This window comes from Lagopus muta, chromosome 20, assembly GCF_023343835.1.
Source record: "Lagopus muta isolate bLagMut1 chromosome 20, bLagMut1 primary, whole genome shotgun sequence".
In the NCBI taxonomy this organism is placed as follows: domain Eukaryota; kingdom Metazoa; phylum Chordata; class Aves; order Galliformes; family Phasianidae; genus Lagopus; species Lagopus muta.
Window position 1 is genome coordinate 4,739,574 of NC_064452.1, and position 16,578 is coordinate 4,756,151.

The 16,578-nt window shown below is 42.3% G+C and overlaps 1 protein-coding gene across 2 annotated transcripts; it reads right to left on the minus strand.

Annotated features, from left to right (window-relative positions):
* Window positions 1-1,359: 1,359 nt before the first annotated feature.
* On the minus strand, window positions 1,360-16,175 carry CRK (CRK proto-oncogene, adaptor protein). Of its 2 annotated transcripts, none has more exons than XM_048966594.1 (3): window positions 15,847-16,173; window positions 9,558-10,093; window positions 1,360-4,086 (listed from the first exon to the last, which is right to left on the minus strand). In XM_048966594.1, exons 1-3 carry the CDS (start codon window positions 16,088-16,090, stop codon window positions 3,949-3,951), a joined length of 918 nt encoding a protein of 305 aa, XP_048822551.1. In that variant the 5' UTR covers window positions 16,091-16,173; the 3' UTR covers window positions 1,360-3,948. The 2 variants fall into 2 exon arrangements, with proteins under 2 accessions (XP_048822551.1, XP_048822552.1); XM_048966595.1 differs by having other exon boundaries at window positions 3,969-4,086; window positions 9,728-10,093; window positions 15,847-16,175.
* Window positions 16,176-16,578: the final 403 nt, after the last annotated feature.

Sequence of the window (16,578 nt, forward strand, 5' to 3'; positions counted from 1 at the left end):
GAAAACTGGCATCTCAGTATAGTTAAATGCAAAGTCCCACGTGGGGACTCCACCACAAGTACTGATGAAGAAAGTTATGTGTAGTAACTTGCCAACTGAATACCAGTGAACTAAAATGCGGAGTGCTTTGTGATGTAGTGAAAGAAAACAAATGCCATTGTTGAACTTACCAGCAAGAAAGAGGATTACTGACCATCAAGACTCCTCCCTGCATATTCCCAGAACCAACACACAGTACAGTAAACAGTGTTTTAATTGGGTGTATAAAATATGGCCTATTCTATGCAGCAAGGGCCTTGTGAGCTAAAGAGCACCTCCAGAAGGCCAAATGTTTGGGGGAATTTTGATTTAAGTCATCTAAAGAATCCCCAAACTGTTTTCCAATGCATCCCTCTAGTCAGAAGTGAGACTAATAACTGACAAATCTCCTTTTTACTTTCTTCATGAGTCCTTCTGCAGTGAGAATACTTTTTGCCCTCCCCCCGGACTTAAGGAACTCAGATAGTCACAGACATTCACCTTGCTTGAAAAAGGCTGTGATATTTTCTGGTTGATAACTTATTTTAGTCATCTTGTCTTTCTTCTGCAGGTGTTAGGTTTAATTGTTTTAATATAAGCGTGGTTAATTAAAAGCAGACTTAACAGCACTTCTGTTTCTATACTCTTCAACACAGGTATTACAATGACAGCTGATTGAGAATGACACCAAGCCAAAGTTTTGGCTATACTTTTATTTACTTCACATACTATGAACATATACATTACATGCTACAAAAAATAATTAAAAAAAAGACTTTTAACTGTCAAGAAAGTGGATAGTGTTATAATACAATGGCACATGTTCATATTTCTCTTCAAACTGGTTTGGTTAGAATCCTTCCCCAAAACCATTAACAAAAATGAAGTGTTTTATTCTTAAGATGATTAGAAATATTTGCATTATTAACAAATACAATTCAAACAGATTAACAAGATTTAACCAGGTCAAATATTAGTAAAAAGGCTGGGGTTTACCAAAATGAAATCTATATTAAAAAAACATAGCAGCCAGTTGTACTTTTAGTGTGATAGAATGTGTAAATGCACCAGAAGAACACAGTGTCATTGAGCATTCTGCTTTCACGGTGTATTCTAGAAGTTATTATTCTAGTTCTAACACCTGCCTATGCACAACAGAGCAAAACCACAGCCAGACAGAGACAAAAGATTGTGACCAACGTCTTCGCAATGATTCTTTGCACGCACTGGGAAGAGGGAGAGAACAAACAGAAGAGGGTAAACAAAGGCCACAGAGGGTTTAATCTACATGATCATGAACATATGGTCTAGCTATTTTCCTTTAAAAGAGCTCGATAAGTTGAAATGTCTATTTCGCACAAACGCAAACATTAATTTCTATCACCTATGAAAAAAACTCACATTTCAGCTTAGAACTGAACAGTGGAAAACAGCTGCATGGATGTATTGGTTGATTAAGAAAAACTGCTTGACAAGAACGTAAGATTCTAGTGCAACAGCAGCTATTAAGACTCCTCTACTTTCTTTTTTGCTCTCTCAAAGTGTACAAATATTTGCAATTTATACAGTCTTCACAAAAACACATCTACAAACTCTGCAGGGTATTTGCTAGTCAACAACTCCATTTATGTCTTTCGTATTAAAAAGGCAAGGTTTGCATAATAAAATTCCTTTCAGGAAAAAAAAAAGTTATTTTGCTCTCTTAAAATAACTGCTGACTGGAAAGGTATAAACATATGGACTTCAATTAACTGCAACTGGAAAAGAAATGCTTCAGAACAAACTGTGTCACTCTAAGAACAGTTTGTTGTGCTGCTTCTGTAAAACCTGAAGTATTAGCATATATGGGCAACTGATACACTCAGTGTTACACCTGCATTAGAATGCAGCTAGTGAAAAATCAGTGGCAACAAGCAGTAAGACCAGAGGAAAAATACAGCTTAGCCTTAAATACACCAATTTGTTCCTGGCCCTTGAGTTAGGTTCTGAATTTGTTTCCTCAGTGGAGACTGAGTACAGAGCTAGAAGTGATCTCTCAATCAGAGCAGCAGATCACCCTGCCCAGAAGAACCATCCAAGCTGGAACAGCTCTGCAATTCCTTCCTTACTGTTATTCTTGGGTTGCTGTTATAACAACTATCAGTTTGCTAATAATCTTTAGTACTGCTTAAGGGATTGGTGATAGAAAAGTACAATTAATGTACATTGGCATTCATTTACAGAATTATCGGGTGCCCGTTACCTGAAAATTAGACCTGCTAATGAATTAGTTCTGAAGGAAAGCAACTAGTACTTAAATATAACAAATATTAATGTTTCCAGCATGTTACACAGTTCTGAGGTAAAGTGTTACCAGTATTCTGTCTGCTGGGTCGGTGCCTTGCAGCAATGGCATTTGCAGTGGGAAAACCGGCCCTCACAGCATCTACAGCCAGTGAGACATTCTAGCCTGGCACGGTTTGTATCAACCACATCAACATCTTCAGTTTGATACTATTTAGAAACAGCTGTTCTGTGTACGTTATAACCTAGTCAAAGTTAGAGAATTTGTTTGCTTGGTCACTTGAGTGCTGTATTTGGAAAGCAATCCAGGGTACAGACAAGGTTTGTTACTTCAGTGTTTAATTTCAGTTTACAAAACTTACTGAATCCATTCTGATTTATGTTAGAGAAAACCAGATAATTAGAAGAACAGGCTTAGAAAACAACAAACAAAACCAACAAGCAGTGCATAATACCAACTATCCAACGCACTGATTTGCATTGTGAGCTATGAAGCCAGAGTGACTCTATTACTCCTTTTGAAAATCAATCCAGAAGCACACAAGTATTTTCCATTAGTTTATTAAAAATAAAATCCTCATGAATTCACTATCAAATATTTTACAGATGAGAATTAAGCCAGAAGAGTCCCCAGAGTGATTTCAAAATAGAAGTAGTATTTGCTTTGTCAGTTCACCACTTTTGACAGTGATTTGTACTGTAATGCATACGGCTATTGAACAGTTCTAGACTAGTTAGACTGGCCCTGTGGAATTCATCTTTTTCTCAAAGCAGTGTAAACGTTTTAGTACATTTAGTGAATCAAACACTGCTTTAAAGCTATGCCTTAAAGTGCTTTTACACATTTATTTTTCAGCACTGGTATGGACGTTTACACTTCAATAAGCCTTCTATTTGTGGATAAAGAGTTACTGGCGTGTTAATAGAAAATTTAAATTAAAATTAGCTGCTATGTCTGAAGCATCAACAGTACTGAATAAATCAATCTAGTGTCCACCAGCGTCCAGAATTCTGAGGTTGATTTGTTCTGTCATTTACCATTAAAATGGTATGCATTTGTAAATCATAAGGCTGTCCCCAGTGTGCTCTAAAATATCTGTACTGTGCATAGTTAACTCACCATGCAAAGTACTACACAGCATTTCTAGGACAGAGAATTCAGGATGGAAAAAATAAAATGGAGAAAGCTCCAGGATAAATTTGTGGGGAATAAAAAACCAACCCAAACAAACTATCTATACATTGAATTGTCTAAGGTTGATGTTCATTGCCTGAGGAAGAAGCAACATAAAGAAAAGGACTGGAGAGAGCTGTAAATGCTGTCCTAACGTCACTGTTACTGCTCTCTCCAGCTGATGCTCCTGGCAAGGTCCAGTCTGCTGTGCACATGGACATAAGCAGGCATTACAACCTATAATCATGTACTAGTTCTGCCACTTGACACACAACTTATCTACTGTCGTACCCTGAATTACGTGACCCTTGATTAAGGAATGGTGGTGTTCAGTCCCAGGGGTTTGCAGGTTATCAGAATGCTTATACAAGCAATACCGCTTTCAGCCTCTGTCAGAACACAGTCTGGATGGCATCTGCAATAAAAACAAGTTGAGATTGTTCCCATCTGCAAGCGCAACTGTTGAGCCACACTCAGCTGAAGTCCTCATCAGGATTCTGTTGATCCAGCAGGCGGACATGTGTGAATGGAAAGTGACCACGTTTGCCATTACATTCTCCTTCCCACTGACCACTCATGTTAATCTTTGTGACCTTTACCAGCTCACCGACCTGCAGGGGAAGGAATAAGGAAAGTTACAATTCACATGCACGCACAGGATGAGCTGCTGCTCCTCCCCCTCGGTGTCACATCAAGTGTACCACAGATAATTCTATCAAAGCAGTTTCAGTCTTAACCATTTTTGATGCACCAGCCTACCACCTCATGTTTCTCATTCATGAAGAACATATAGAAAGAAACTAGCTCGGCTAGGTGAGAACTACCCCTTAGTCTGCAATCAAGACCAAACTTTCAGAGCACATCTGGGCCCTGACGTTAGCTGCTATCACAGTAACTGGATGTGGCTGAACTGACAGAGGTTTGTGCTCTGCTGTACTGCATCAACAGCCCTGCAAGAGAAGGGAGTGAGGGAATGCAGGTGGATGAAGGAAACATCTACAAACTAAATGGCTCCTTAATGCTGAAATTCCTCCAAGTGCTCTCCACGTAGCACTGAAGGAGTTTGGGATAACTGGGGGCTGCGTTTGCAGAGTCACAGATTATAAAGCAGTAGGAGAATGTTTGGAGAAGTGCTGCCTTAACGCTGCACTGCTCTTATTCTCTGTGCATTCACATCAAGCCATTACCACAGGCAAGGCCAGATGATCTTTCAGTCTTTTGTCCACAGATTCCTCAAATAAACTCCATGGGTACAGTGAAGACAATTGATGCCCTCCTCCTTTTATACCCAAAATGTTCGACTAGAAAAATAATAGTTACTGTGGCCCAACAAAACAACGTGCTGTGTTTAAAAGCATCCAGTTCTACGTACTGCACTGACTAAAAGCACAGTAATGCATCTCATCCTCAAATCTCCAGCATAATTCATAACCAATTAAATCTAGAAGAATTGCCTTCCTTTGACAAGGTCAAAAAAACTGCACAGCAGATATTTTCCCAAGGCTGACCCTGTGCGTTGTTCCATAGCTATGCAGTTCCAAGCAGGGCCACAACTCTAGGCCTGATCAGTGCCCAACTCCTCTGCATCTTAAAGGACATGTGAACTAGAACTTATACAGTGATTTACAAACTCAGTGAAAGATGTGTGACATTGAAAAGCTGCCTGCCCACTTCTACCCCTCTGTGTACAGTTTTATCAGTAATCTTACTTATGAGGAACACAGCAATCTTCACAATTTTTCTGTGTCACAGACAGAAAATGCTTTGGGGACAGATGTACTCTATTTTCTTTCACTAATGCTGTAAATAAGCTCTCAAGGCACAGCTGCAGTGTCTTACTGCATTTAACCCAGAAAGTCACTGAGTATACAGTTATGTACGTGCTCAGCACTGTGCCCAATTCATCCAAAGCAGAAGCTCATTATTCTCACTTCCCAGGCAGTGAACGAAGAATAAGGAAAGCAATTTCAGATGCTAGTAGTCTCTGTTAACTGTACAAGTTCTAATCCCTTGCAATCTCTTGCCAAAGCAGCTTTTAACAGTGCGTACATTTAAAACACTGCATGGACATTTAATTAAGCTTCCCATAACTCTGATGATTACTTATCTGGTAATGAGAGGCACACAGGGGACTCTTGCTGCAGCTTTGTTTTCTTTCCCTTTGTAGTAATTAGCATAGACATTTTCATGAACCGTATTCTGAAGAAAATCCTCTTATGTATTTGCTAGAGGCAAAAAGGAAGCTTTCCATGACTTCTGTATGCTAGCTTCAGCTCTTTAGGAATTTAATCACGCAGTGTGTATCACTTTGCTACTGCTAATAATCACTGGGGGGCTGTAGCAATAAAAAAATACTCAGTTGACCAAAACAATAGAAAGCTACAATTTAATAGGGAAAAAATTAAATGTGACTATAGGAGAAGCAAAAAAATTTTCTTTCCTAACAATAACCATTACAAGAACACTATCCTACACACACTAAATTACTTCAGATCTGGACACAGTGCTTCAACAGCAAAGCGTATGGCCTCCAAACCAATATGAATGAGAAAAGCACGTCCTCCTGTCTAACTGAACAGCCTGACTTACCCTGATGGAATCTGCAATTAAAGAGACACTTGTAGTCATCTGTGCTTCTCTATTGTATTTGTTCAAGCTAGAATTGTATCCTTACTAGTTCCTGGTAATCTTACTTCAGTTGTTTTTATTTACAACAAAGTAATATTTAAATAGCTAAATGTGCATGCACTGCTCTCATCTGCTCTCTCAGACTTCCTTCCTACCTGTAATTTTCCCTTTTCCATCCTTACTGAAGTTGGAAACACTTCTATGTTTATTATGGGAGCCGTTCTCCTATGTTCTGTGGACCACAGACCAAGTCTCATTCTATCCACACTACTTACCTATGGTAACGTATTAACAGTGATGCAATGTGCCCACTGTGCTTAGCAGAACTGCATGAAAACTTCCAGTGGTGTGGCATGGGCAATTCTGCCTCCACTAAGTTACAAAATGAAGACAACACAGAGAAACTTCTAGCAAAGCTACCCATTATTACAATTGCTGGAACTTCCACATTTTTACACCAGAAGAGGACATTCCCTTTGAATTCTGCTCACTTTGATTAACGCTATTACCAGTCTGTTGCACATCATCCCACCAAGCCCAGAACCCAAGGAAAGCACTGCACTCTGCTATCAAGCCAGACTTGGAGCAGTTCTCTTACAAATTTTCAAATGCTGCTTCAAAGTAAAACATGAAGCTTCATGTAAAGACTTTTTTATTCCAAATGCTTCTCTTGAAATGTGAAGATGGTAGAGTCCTGTACTGTTACTGAGGGGAGGAGAAACAAACTAAGGTGGAACGACCTCAGAGTCGTTAACTAAATCGATGTTCCCTTCCCTTAACTATACCCAACGACTTCTTGGAGAGGTCCACTTACAAGCAAATTAAGTGTGGTCTTGGGTTAAAACATTCCTCCACAGCACAGCACAGCCTTTGTTAGAACATAATTTGCTTTGATCCTCCTCTAAGCTCTTCAAACCCATGTTAGTTTGAACCTAACAGCACAGATAGTTCTGTTTGCAGTTTGGGCCACAAAACTGTTTGATGTTAACAATTTTATTTGCTTAGGACAAACACTGGGATCAAACCCCACCTACAAATATCACCCCATTTAAGACAGAGTTTTCATTTGGAGGAAACAAATTTAGATTTATAGTTAAGAGGTTTGGGCAAAAATGGACTGAAAAGATTTACATAATGCTTTCTGGTAAGCCATTGAAGAAAGAGATCTCTGAATAAATGAAGAAGAAACACCATGAAGTGAAAGGGAATGTTAAAAACAAAAAAAGACAACGAGAAACAGTACTTGGAGAGACAGGATGAAGAAAAACTGGGAAGGGTAAAGAGCACACTGCTGCTTTTTCCTGTATGGACACGGAAAGCAGTTCAATAGCACTGTGATTTGATGAAGAGTAACATAAAGGAAGCACAATTAGAAGCAGGGATACATGCTTCAAGTCTTACAAGTAAGTTTTCCCAACATTAAATACAGAATAAAGAACTACTGCTGCTAACAGCATACAGCAGGATGGGTGCACACCATCCTCTCTGAGAGGCCCAACCTGCCAACCAGCAAGCGTTCCAGTAAGATGACATGATCCATGAAGATCCCTGCCCTAACAGACAGGCAGAGGTGCTATGAATCTGATTTCTGTCCTCACAACAGGCAACAGGCACTTCTGCTATGCAGCATAGTAGCACGAGAAAATCACAGCAGAGGGAGGTGGTTCAGAACAATGAGATGCCCTCCATGAAACAACACCTTCCAAAAGCACAACACACTTGACAGAAGGTCATTGAAGAGGATAAGAAAACCAGCCACAGCACTCGCAAGCTGTTAGCCAGTGGGTAAGGAATTCTGCCTTCACTCAGATTTGCTCACAGCAGCCCAGATTATCAGCACTTTCCTCATCCTCACCATTTTGCTCTATGCTACCAAACTAGAATTTGAGTGGCACGGTGGGGCTCTGTTTTAAAGGAAACAACACAAGTTTAAGCTTAAAGGAACACTGGCAGCACATTGGGGTTAGTTAAAGCTTAAAAACAAAATCCAGAAAGAAAACCAAAAGATTTTGATACAATATGCAGCAATCTAGAATGCCTCTAAGAAAATCTGATTGGAACATGCCATGACACTCAGAAATACTCTGAAGCTCCAGGAGGTGCCTAGGTGAGATGGTGAGAAAGAGAGGAAAGGAAACAGCATTTCAGGTATTACAGAAACTGGAAGGTTAAAATCTTTGCTTATTTCCCCAGAATTTGTTGAGTTGGCATGAATTCCACACAGATGCTTTTCAACCCCAAAATCTCCATTCCGTATCCTGGCTCTCAATCCAGAAGTGCAACAAAGCTTACAATAACTCAGAATATATTTCCACTGCTTCCCTAGGCAAATTTTTATGTACAGTGGGGAAAAAATGTCAGCTCTCCCAGGTTATGCACCAGATCTGTAGAATGTGCTGCATTTGCCAATTGTGTTCTAAAGACACGCACATGTGCTCGCCACATTGCTGAAATATTCCAGTGCATTTTATGCCACACAAAATTAAACAAATTATTAAGAGTGCAGAGATGTTCTGACTCAGCACAGAAACTGTTTTTCCCCCAAGTACTTAAAATGTCGTATAAACAGGAAGTCAATTAGGTATCAGGAAATTCCAGAGCGTTTAACTCAAAGAAAGCCTAGATTAAAGGATATCATTTACATATCATCCTAAGGCAAAGGTCTGCCACTTAGAATACCTTGGCCTCAATTTCCTCAAATGTAACTTGGAGGATAACTATTTGGTGTGTAGAGATTGAGCACTATTCTCCTTTTTAAGAGGGGAAAAAAAAAATATCAAAAAGAGCACGGATCAATATTTGATCATATCAAGAAGTGAATCAACCTTAGGGAAACTCATTGCTTTATTACAAATAATACCCCATCAGTCACTACTTTTCCTCCCTAATGAGTTATAATATATGTTCATGATTCACAGTCTAAAAAAATGAAGCAATCTGTTTGAGGTCAAGGCATTAAAATAAACCCCTACGCAGGATCATTACTGCCTCAGTGTGAGTAATTTCAAAGCGACTATCAGTGCTTCCACTGGTTGCTTTTAAAAGGCAGACGGGATGACAGAACGACTCAGCACACCTTTAAAGGCTGGGGTGGAGGCACGCAACACTGAACACAGGTTCTGACACACAACATTATGAGCCGCACCCAATCCCTCCCCCGAAAATAATGACTTCAGAAGTGAAATGTGGATGGGGAAACACTTATGTTAGTGATGTGTGACAAGAGACAACACTGGATCAGTAAGCTAAGCATGCTTATAATCAAGCTAGTCCATAAGTGACTTCAGTCACTTATTTAAAAAAAATTAAAGCTATATCAATAACTTATCAATCATGATGCAAAACCAGCGTTACAGTGCTTTTTTCCCTTCCTTATTCCTACAGAATTATAATGTGATGGAAAGGGAAATCCCTTGAACAGATCTCTTCTTTCTGAGTTTTGCCCATTATGTACCTCCAAAGCCAAGGCTGTCTTGTCGTAGGCATTAGGGACTCGCTTCTGGATAACCCGGGCATAAATAGGGCCATTCTGAAGGTTAGGGAGCGGAGTGTTGATGCTGGGCTGGGCATAGGGCCCTGGCTCCGGCCCACCCAGTGGTTGTGGGTGGGAACTATCCTGGTTACCTCCAGTCAGAGTAGATACTGAAGCAGAGGAAGGTCTACACTTCTCGACGTAAGGAACAGGTATCATTCCCCTCTTTCCTTCGCTGTCTTCTGCATTCCACCATTGCTCTTCAGGTTTATCCCGGATTTTCAGTATGTCTCCTTTCTTAAACGGAAGATCTTCATCATCGTTTCCATTAAAGTCAAAGAGAGCTCGCACATATTCAACTTCCTCCTGTCTGAGGATGACGCCGCTATTCTGCCTGGATCGGGAAACTGGCTCTATCAAGGTTGTAGTGTCCAAATAGTGTATTTTGTAGAATTCCAGTAAAGATGGCAAAGAATCAAACTCCTGGTCACCTATTCGAAATCTGGTGGGATTCAACCCTGAAAAGAGAAAGCAAAACGTCAACAAAGAGAGTGAACAACAGTTACAACTGCAAATTAAACATCTGAGAAGACCGATACCTCTACAGACAAGTAATCTGATACTGACTTTGGTCATCCTTAGATCAACACTTATCATATTCAGCTCTTCTTGGTATTTTTAATTTAAGGGAGCATTATATTGTTAATGAGGATAGAGGTTTAAAGATGGTTCTCGTGATACCAAAGTATGGAACAAATTGTTTGACACTGCCAAACTTCCTGAATTATGACAGCAGTATCTAGAATCCTGCAATGTTTTATGGACCTTCAGTTCATCTGCACTTCTCAGAAGCCTACACAATTTTCACTGAACAGAGAATTCATTTCTTTCCCACCACTGAAAGTCTAAATCTGGACAGCAAACAAAGTCCTGGTATAATTTCTAACAGCACAGACTCCACAGAAAAACACTTAGCACAGCAAAGCAACAATACGTTCTCATAAGGCTTATAATTCATTCTTTTAATCTCCATTCTTATATTTTCTGTGCCATATTTGTCAGATGGAATCTGAGCTGCAAATGCAGATCTCAGATACATTAAAATGCAGATGATGTTCATATTCAAGACATCAGGAGTATCAAATTGCAGATAATCCATTTCAGTTTTCAATCTGGGAGCTGCACTTCTTTTTTCTTTTCATTTTTATGCTCATCAGGCTCAGCTGGGGGAAAACACATGTATGATGTTCCATTTCCACCATGCACCATACACTGTGTAATCAGTTATGGGAAGAATCGTGGAAGGCTGGGGGAGGGCAGTGGAGAGGAAAAGATTTATGCTTTAATGAGTAACTCTTAGCAAGAAAGAGATGCTTACTTTGCAAGTCTGCTTCTCTGCAGGGAATATCTAACAGTTCTGAGAATGAGCTCTCGAGTACAAAGCTAGCAGAATTTTTCAGGCTGTTGCTGATCCAAAACTCCCTTCAAAGTAGCACCGTCAGCACGACAAGCTAACGTTACAAGAAGGTCTTTCAAGAGAGCAAAAAGGGGCTCCAACAGAGAAAGGACAGATTTGGTAAGATCAACACAAGCAGCCCATAAATGAGTTCTGAAGGAACAGAAATGTCAGTTAAGTTGGTTACAAAAAATTCAAAGCAGCAGAACTAAGCCATAGGAAAATGCACGTTGAGATGCATCAAAAGCTGAAGGGCTTTCAGAAGAAATCAGCCCCGCTGCAATGAGCCAAAAAAAGCAACAGACTCAAATAACTACAAAAAAAAAACCAAAGTAACCAAAATCCCACTGGCTTCACCAAGAGATAAGAAAACTAATGTAAATATCAGTGTGATGTGTGAACCTGGCTCAGAAAGAGGAGTAGGACTCTAGAAATAACACCTAACAGCCTGAAACAGCTGCCAAACGTACCTACATAAAACTTACTCTTAAGAGGAAAGTCCACTGATGTCCTGTGCGTGAGGAAGTGCCTGACATCAGGGCACTGCAGCCTAGAAATGAGCCTTCCAAAATACATTTGGCATGATTGAAGAGTGAGGGAATGCAGCCCCTTCAAATACATTTTAAGATCACAGTGCTCAACGTGCTCCACGAAGGGACAAAACGAAGTGACACCATTTGCACAAAGGGAACACGCCCCAAATGCCACATGCTGATTCTGATTCTTTTGTTTTAGAAGCAGAGGGCAGCTACAGCAATTTGAGGTCTGGAAAACAAGACCTTTGCAGCAAGAAAGACACGAGCTTAATTCAAATTGCTGAAGAACATAAAGGCAGCAACCTGGTCACTGCCTGGAAAACTTCAATGAGAAGGTTCCTAAAAACACCACGACAAGCCTGAAGAATTCAAAGTCACAATTAGGAAAACACAGGTTGGAAACACAACCACACCTTACCAAGCAGGCAGTAATCTCTTCATCAGTTTAAGTCTTTGGTGTATACTCTTGTTCAGCTACAAAGTTAACGAGCTGAGTGATGTCACACAGCAGGGAAATAATTCCATGCATTAGGAGCTTCCAAGTCCTGCCATTCCCTGCTACAATGAAACTCAAAGATTAACAGATTTCAGGCCCAGAATTCTTCAGCTTGGTGTTTGAATTGCAACACTTCTCATACCTGTAGGCCAATGGAAAAACTAAAGCATGATCTACCATGAGGAAATCAGAGCAAAAGAGCTGGTTTTTTGGTTTCTCTGCAGAAGCAGAGCTGTTTTGCTTCACAACCCTGGAACAGCTTTCTTGAAGGCACAAGTGCTAGCAGCATATTGTCTGCATCTTCCGAGGGCTCTCAGGAAAAGCAGAATGTGTGCAAAGGTAAGCCTAACTTCTAGAGGAACTTTAGTCACTTCCTATTAAAGTTGGACAACTGAAGAAATCCTCTTCCCTCCTCCCCAGCTCTGCAGAGCCAAAGGAAGGACAGCAGCTCAGCTCGTACCTCTGGCTGCAGGACCGCTCAGCTCTGTAAGACTGCTCCTTAGAATCAGAAAGGGAAAGAGCTGAGGATCACCCTTCCTACTTACTCCATCCTAGCTTCATCTGCGCCAGGACTTAATGTGATTCCACCCACTTGGAAACAGATAGCGAAACCTCCGCCCCCAGAGGGGTGATGAAGGGGTTAAAATCCAAAGCAGCCCGTAGTTAATGTAAGCGTAAAATCTGGACCCTGACTGATCTCTGGGACACACGGGCCTTCCTGACGGAGGACTTTTACACTGGGTTGGCTTTGTGTCAGCGTGGAAAAGATCATTCACAGAGGTGTTAAATAAAACATCTAATATTATTCTTGAGAGCGTGGGCAGGTGGCATAACCACAGAGCAGCTTCAAGCTTCATCAGACCCTCAAGGGTTTCACATTTCTCTCTGCACTCCCATTCTGTCAGTGCCACTAGGCAGTTTTCCCTTTATCCCTAAGCTTTGGTAAGCTTTCCTTTTTAGGGCATGGAAGACTTAACAGGAATATAGGTTTTCAATCTCATCTCTAGACACACTCCGTAAGCCCCTACCCCCCATCTTCAAAAGCATGTTTGGGGAAAGAAAGGCTGCTCTTGGTGCTCAGGGTGCTGAGACCAGGCTCTCTGAAGAGATCACACTGACATATGACAGTTTTCCTCCTAGAGCAACTGTTACAGAGGCAAAACGTTCTTCCTGTGTCCCCCACCTTCATTCAGATGCCTACTTTTCCTTGTTCTTCAGTGCCTCTCTGCTCACTACTGAGCAAAACAGACAAGCACCCAGAAATGCTCTAAAAAACAGTGAAACCCAGCTCATTGGTTTCATGAGCCCAGGAAGTACAGACTGAATCTTTCAAAAAATCACAATGGAGTGCAGTAAGCGTGTTCGTAAAAATGCATACTTACTGAAGACATCACCTTCCACTCTGCCACACTTTTCTATGTCACAAAGAAAAATGTTACTGATTTGAGGTTTCTGGCCTTTCAATAAAAAACACTTCAGATGTCTTTAGATGTTTTAGGCATTTTGTTTTAGTGCACATCAGACATTTTCACCCTATGCTTGTATGTCAAACTGCAAAGACATGTGTTAAAATATTTCCTTCTGTACTGAAGCTAGGTTCCTACTGTCACCTGCACACAGCAGTGTACAAGCAGTCACGAATCACACGTGCACTTCAACCGCCTGAAGCCAATAAATCAACACAGGAACCTGACCAGGCATATCTAGGCTTTTCAGTGAGTTGTGTGCATTTGCCAAACAATGAATTGCAAAAAAATAAGTATACCATAGAGAAAAATAACATCATAAAGTCATTTTTCCTAATCAGCTCTATGTGAACATTTACCTCATTTCACCGTGCTACCTTCCCCATCCAAACCTGAAATCATCTTCAATCTTCTACCAATAATACCACATCCCTTCCTTTAAAGAACCTTTTTCCTTACTACTTTTTCTGAGGAAACGATGCTAAATGCAATTTACTACACACACTCTTTCTTTCTTTGGGTTTGAGGGCGAAAAGAGCACAGCATCAGCATGACATTCATCTAAACCTACTTGAATTGCAGCACAGAAATATCTCTGGAGCAAAAGTGAAGCAGTACCTATTCTCATAACATCAAGGTGGGACTAAAAGTGGACTTCCAAAAAATAATTAAGCTTTTGAACACAAATCAAACCTACTGCCAGAGCAGCTACACAGCGATGAGTGCAGCTGGTCTTCTAAAGCGGATGTTTAAAACAGAAGATAACTACATCAAGCACATCTCACAGTCATAGAGTGGCTTTGGTTGGAAGGAGCTATTAAGATCACCTACATTCACTGAGGTGATCCGACAGGAACGTGGATTATACATTCAACAACACAAAGAATACTGGTTTTCCACAGATGAACCACTCTACAGAAAACAACTGCCCAGAAAGAGGGCGGGCACACACACTTCAGTGTTTTTCACCTCCAGCATCTTTTAAATCCTATCAGGATGGATTCCACTAAAAATCACCCTGGAAACTTATTCTGCTTTGTGTAACAGTCACACATTTCACACATGAAGCCTCCACAAACCTATGAAAATAAACCTTGGCTTTGATAAGACACGAAATGCTGAGGAACCGACCACGTCTTGTAGTAAACCACTTCACTGCCTGCTTTGCTTCCACTTCAATGCAGCCACCTTTATCTCCTGCATTGCAGAGCTTTCTGTGACTGGCGTGCACCTTACAGCAGATTCCTGTGATGAACCCAATGACTTCAGGCTTTCACCAATGTGCCAATTCTAAATGTTACCCCAAGCAGGAGAGATCACCGTAAAATGGTACAAACCCACCAACAACAGATTTGTTCTTTTTTCAGATTACTTCTTCACCAACTACAGTCTGCACAGCTTGAAAAAAATCCATTATTTGTCTCTGTAGCAACTTCAATCCTTGTCAAGTTCATTAGGTCTCCTATTACACAGCTTTATTACACGGATTTTCAAACTTTGTAGTGGTTTCTCTCTGAGATGCCAGCAATACACCCACATCGTTCTGTGAGCGTTAATATCCAGACAGGAGTGGCTCCACCACCAACTTCAGCAACGTCCCCAGCAGGGCTGCTGTTTAACTAAACCTCCTCACCACACATCTACAGATCACACAATGCTGGGGGCTCCTGTTCACTTAGCTACACTTGTTCATTCAGAATCATTGCTTTCTGCAATACAGTCTTCTCCTCCACAATATAAAAGCAACTCTCTAAGGGTTAACTTAAGTACATTGTTTTTGTATTAGAGGTTGATGAGGAATAACATAAAATCTCCCCTTACAACACAAGGTGTGTGTAGGAGGGGGAGCCCTGAATTCTATATCTAAAGGAACAAACGCCTTTACACTCCTGAGGAGCTCCCACTACTTATTAATCCACCCAGATCTCTGATTCACGACTAAGTTTAGCCTCACAACATGTCTTCTTAACGCTAAACTACTCCAACCGAATTCACCCTTTTAAGTGACTCTTCCACAGATCCATCTCCAGGCTCAGCTGACACACCGCATCCACACGTTACCATTCACATTCACAGCTTTATGAAGAAAACAAAAGAACGCACAAAGCTGTAAACGCGTGACGGCTCCGGGCTGCGCTCTTTCCCAACGTACGTTTAGCAGCGAGGCAGGTGCAGGCTGCAAGACGAGCCTCAACTCCTCTACAAAGAGCAACGCGACTCGCAGCGCCGCCCGTGAGGAGAGCGGAGCTCCCGGGACGCGGCGCTCAGCGGGGCCCGCAGCGGCTGAGGGGCACCGCCAGCCCTGGGGGTCACTCACCCGGGGCCCCAGGGCCCTCGCCGCCGGCCCTCCGGCCTCCCGCCGGCCCCAGGCTGTTGACGATGTAGTGCGAGACGCGGGAGCTCTCAGACACCGAGAGCACGAAGTCTCCGGGGATGGTGCCCGAGTCGCGCACCAGGAAGGTCCCGTGGCGCTGCCCCTGCAGCAGCGACACCGCCTCGGCCCGGCTCAGCCGCCCCCAGTACCAGCTCCCCCGGTCCTCGGAGTCGAACTGCCCGGCCATGGGGGCCGCCCCACCCGCAGGCCGCACTCGCTGCCCCCGCCCCGCGGGCCGCCGCCGCCCGCGGTGCCCCGCTCCGCGCCCAGCCCTGCCACACCAAAATGGCGGCCCCTGCCCTGACCTCACCTACCGGAAGTGACCGCAAGCGGGAGACGCGGGGGATACGTGACGTCATCTTTCCGCGCGGCCCTGGGGACGGGTGGCTCCCGGGGGGGGGGGGGGGGCTGCGCATGCGCTCTAAGGAGATTTCGGGGCACCCGAGAGCGGCAGCTACTCGTTTCTAGGGCTGCTTTGTTCATACCCGAGTTCTTTGTCCGGTGTGTGTGCTAGGATCGGTCTGTGCTTCTGGTGCATCTCGTTAGGAGGCGAACGTAACCCGGAGTGCCACAATTACCCGTGGTTTCCCAGCTCTTGAAGCTTGCTGTGATCACTCATGTGAAGCCGGGTTTGTCTGCACGCAGGCAGGCACGTTGAGGATTGAGTTCGATGCC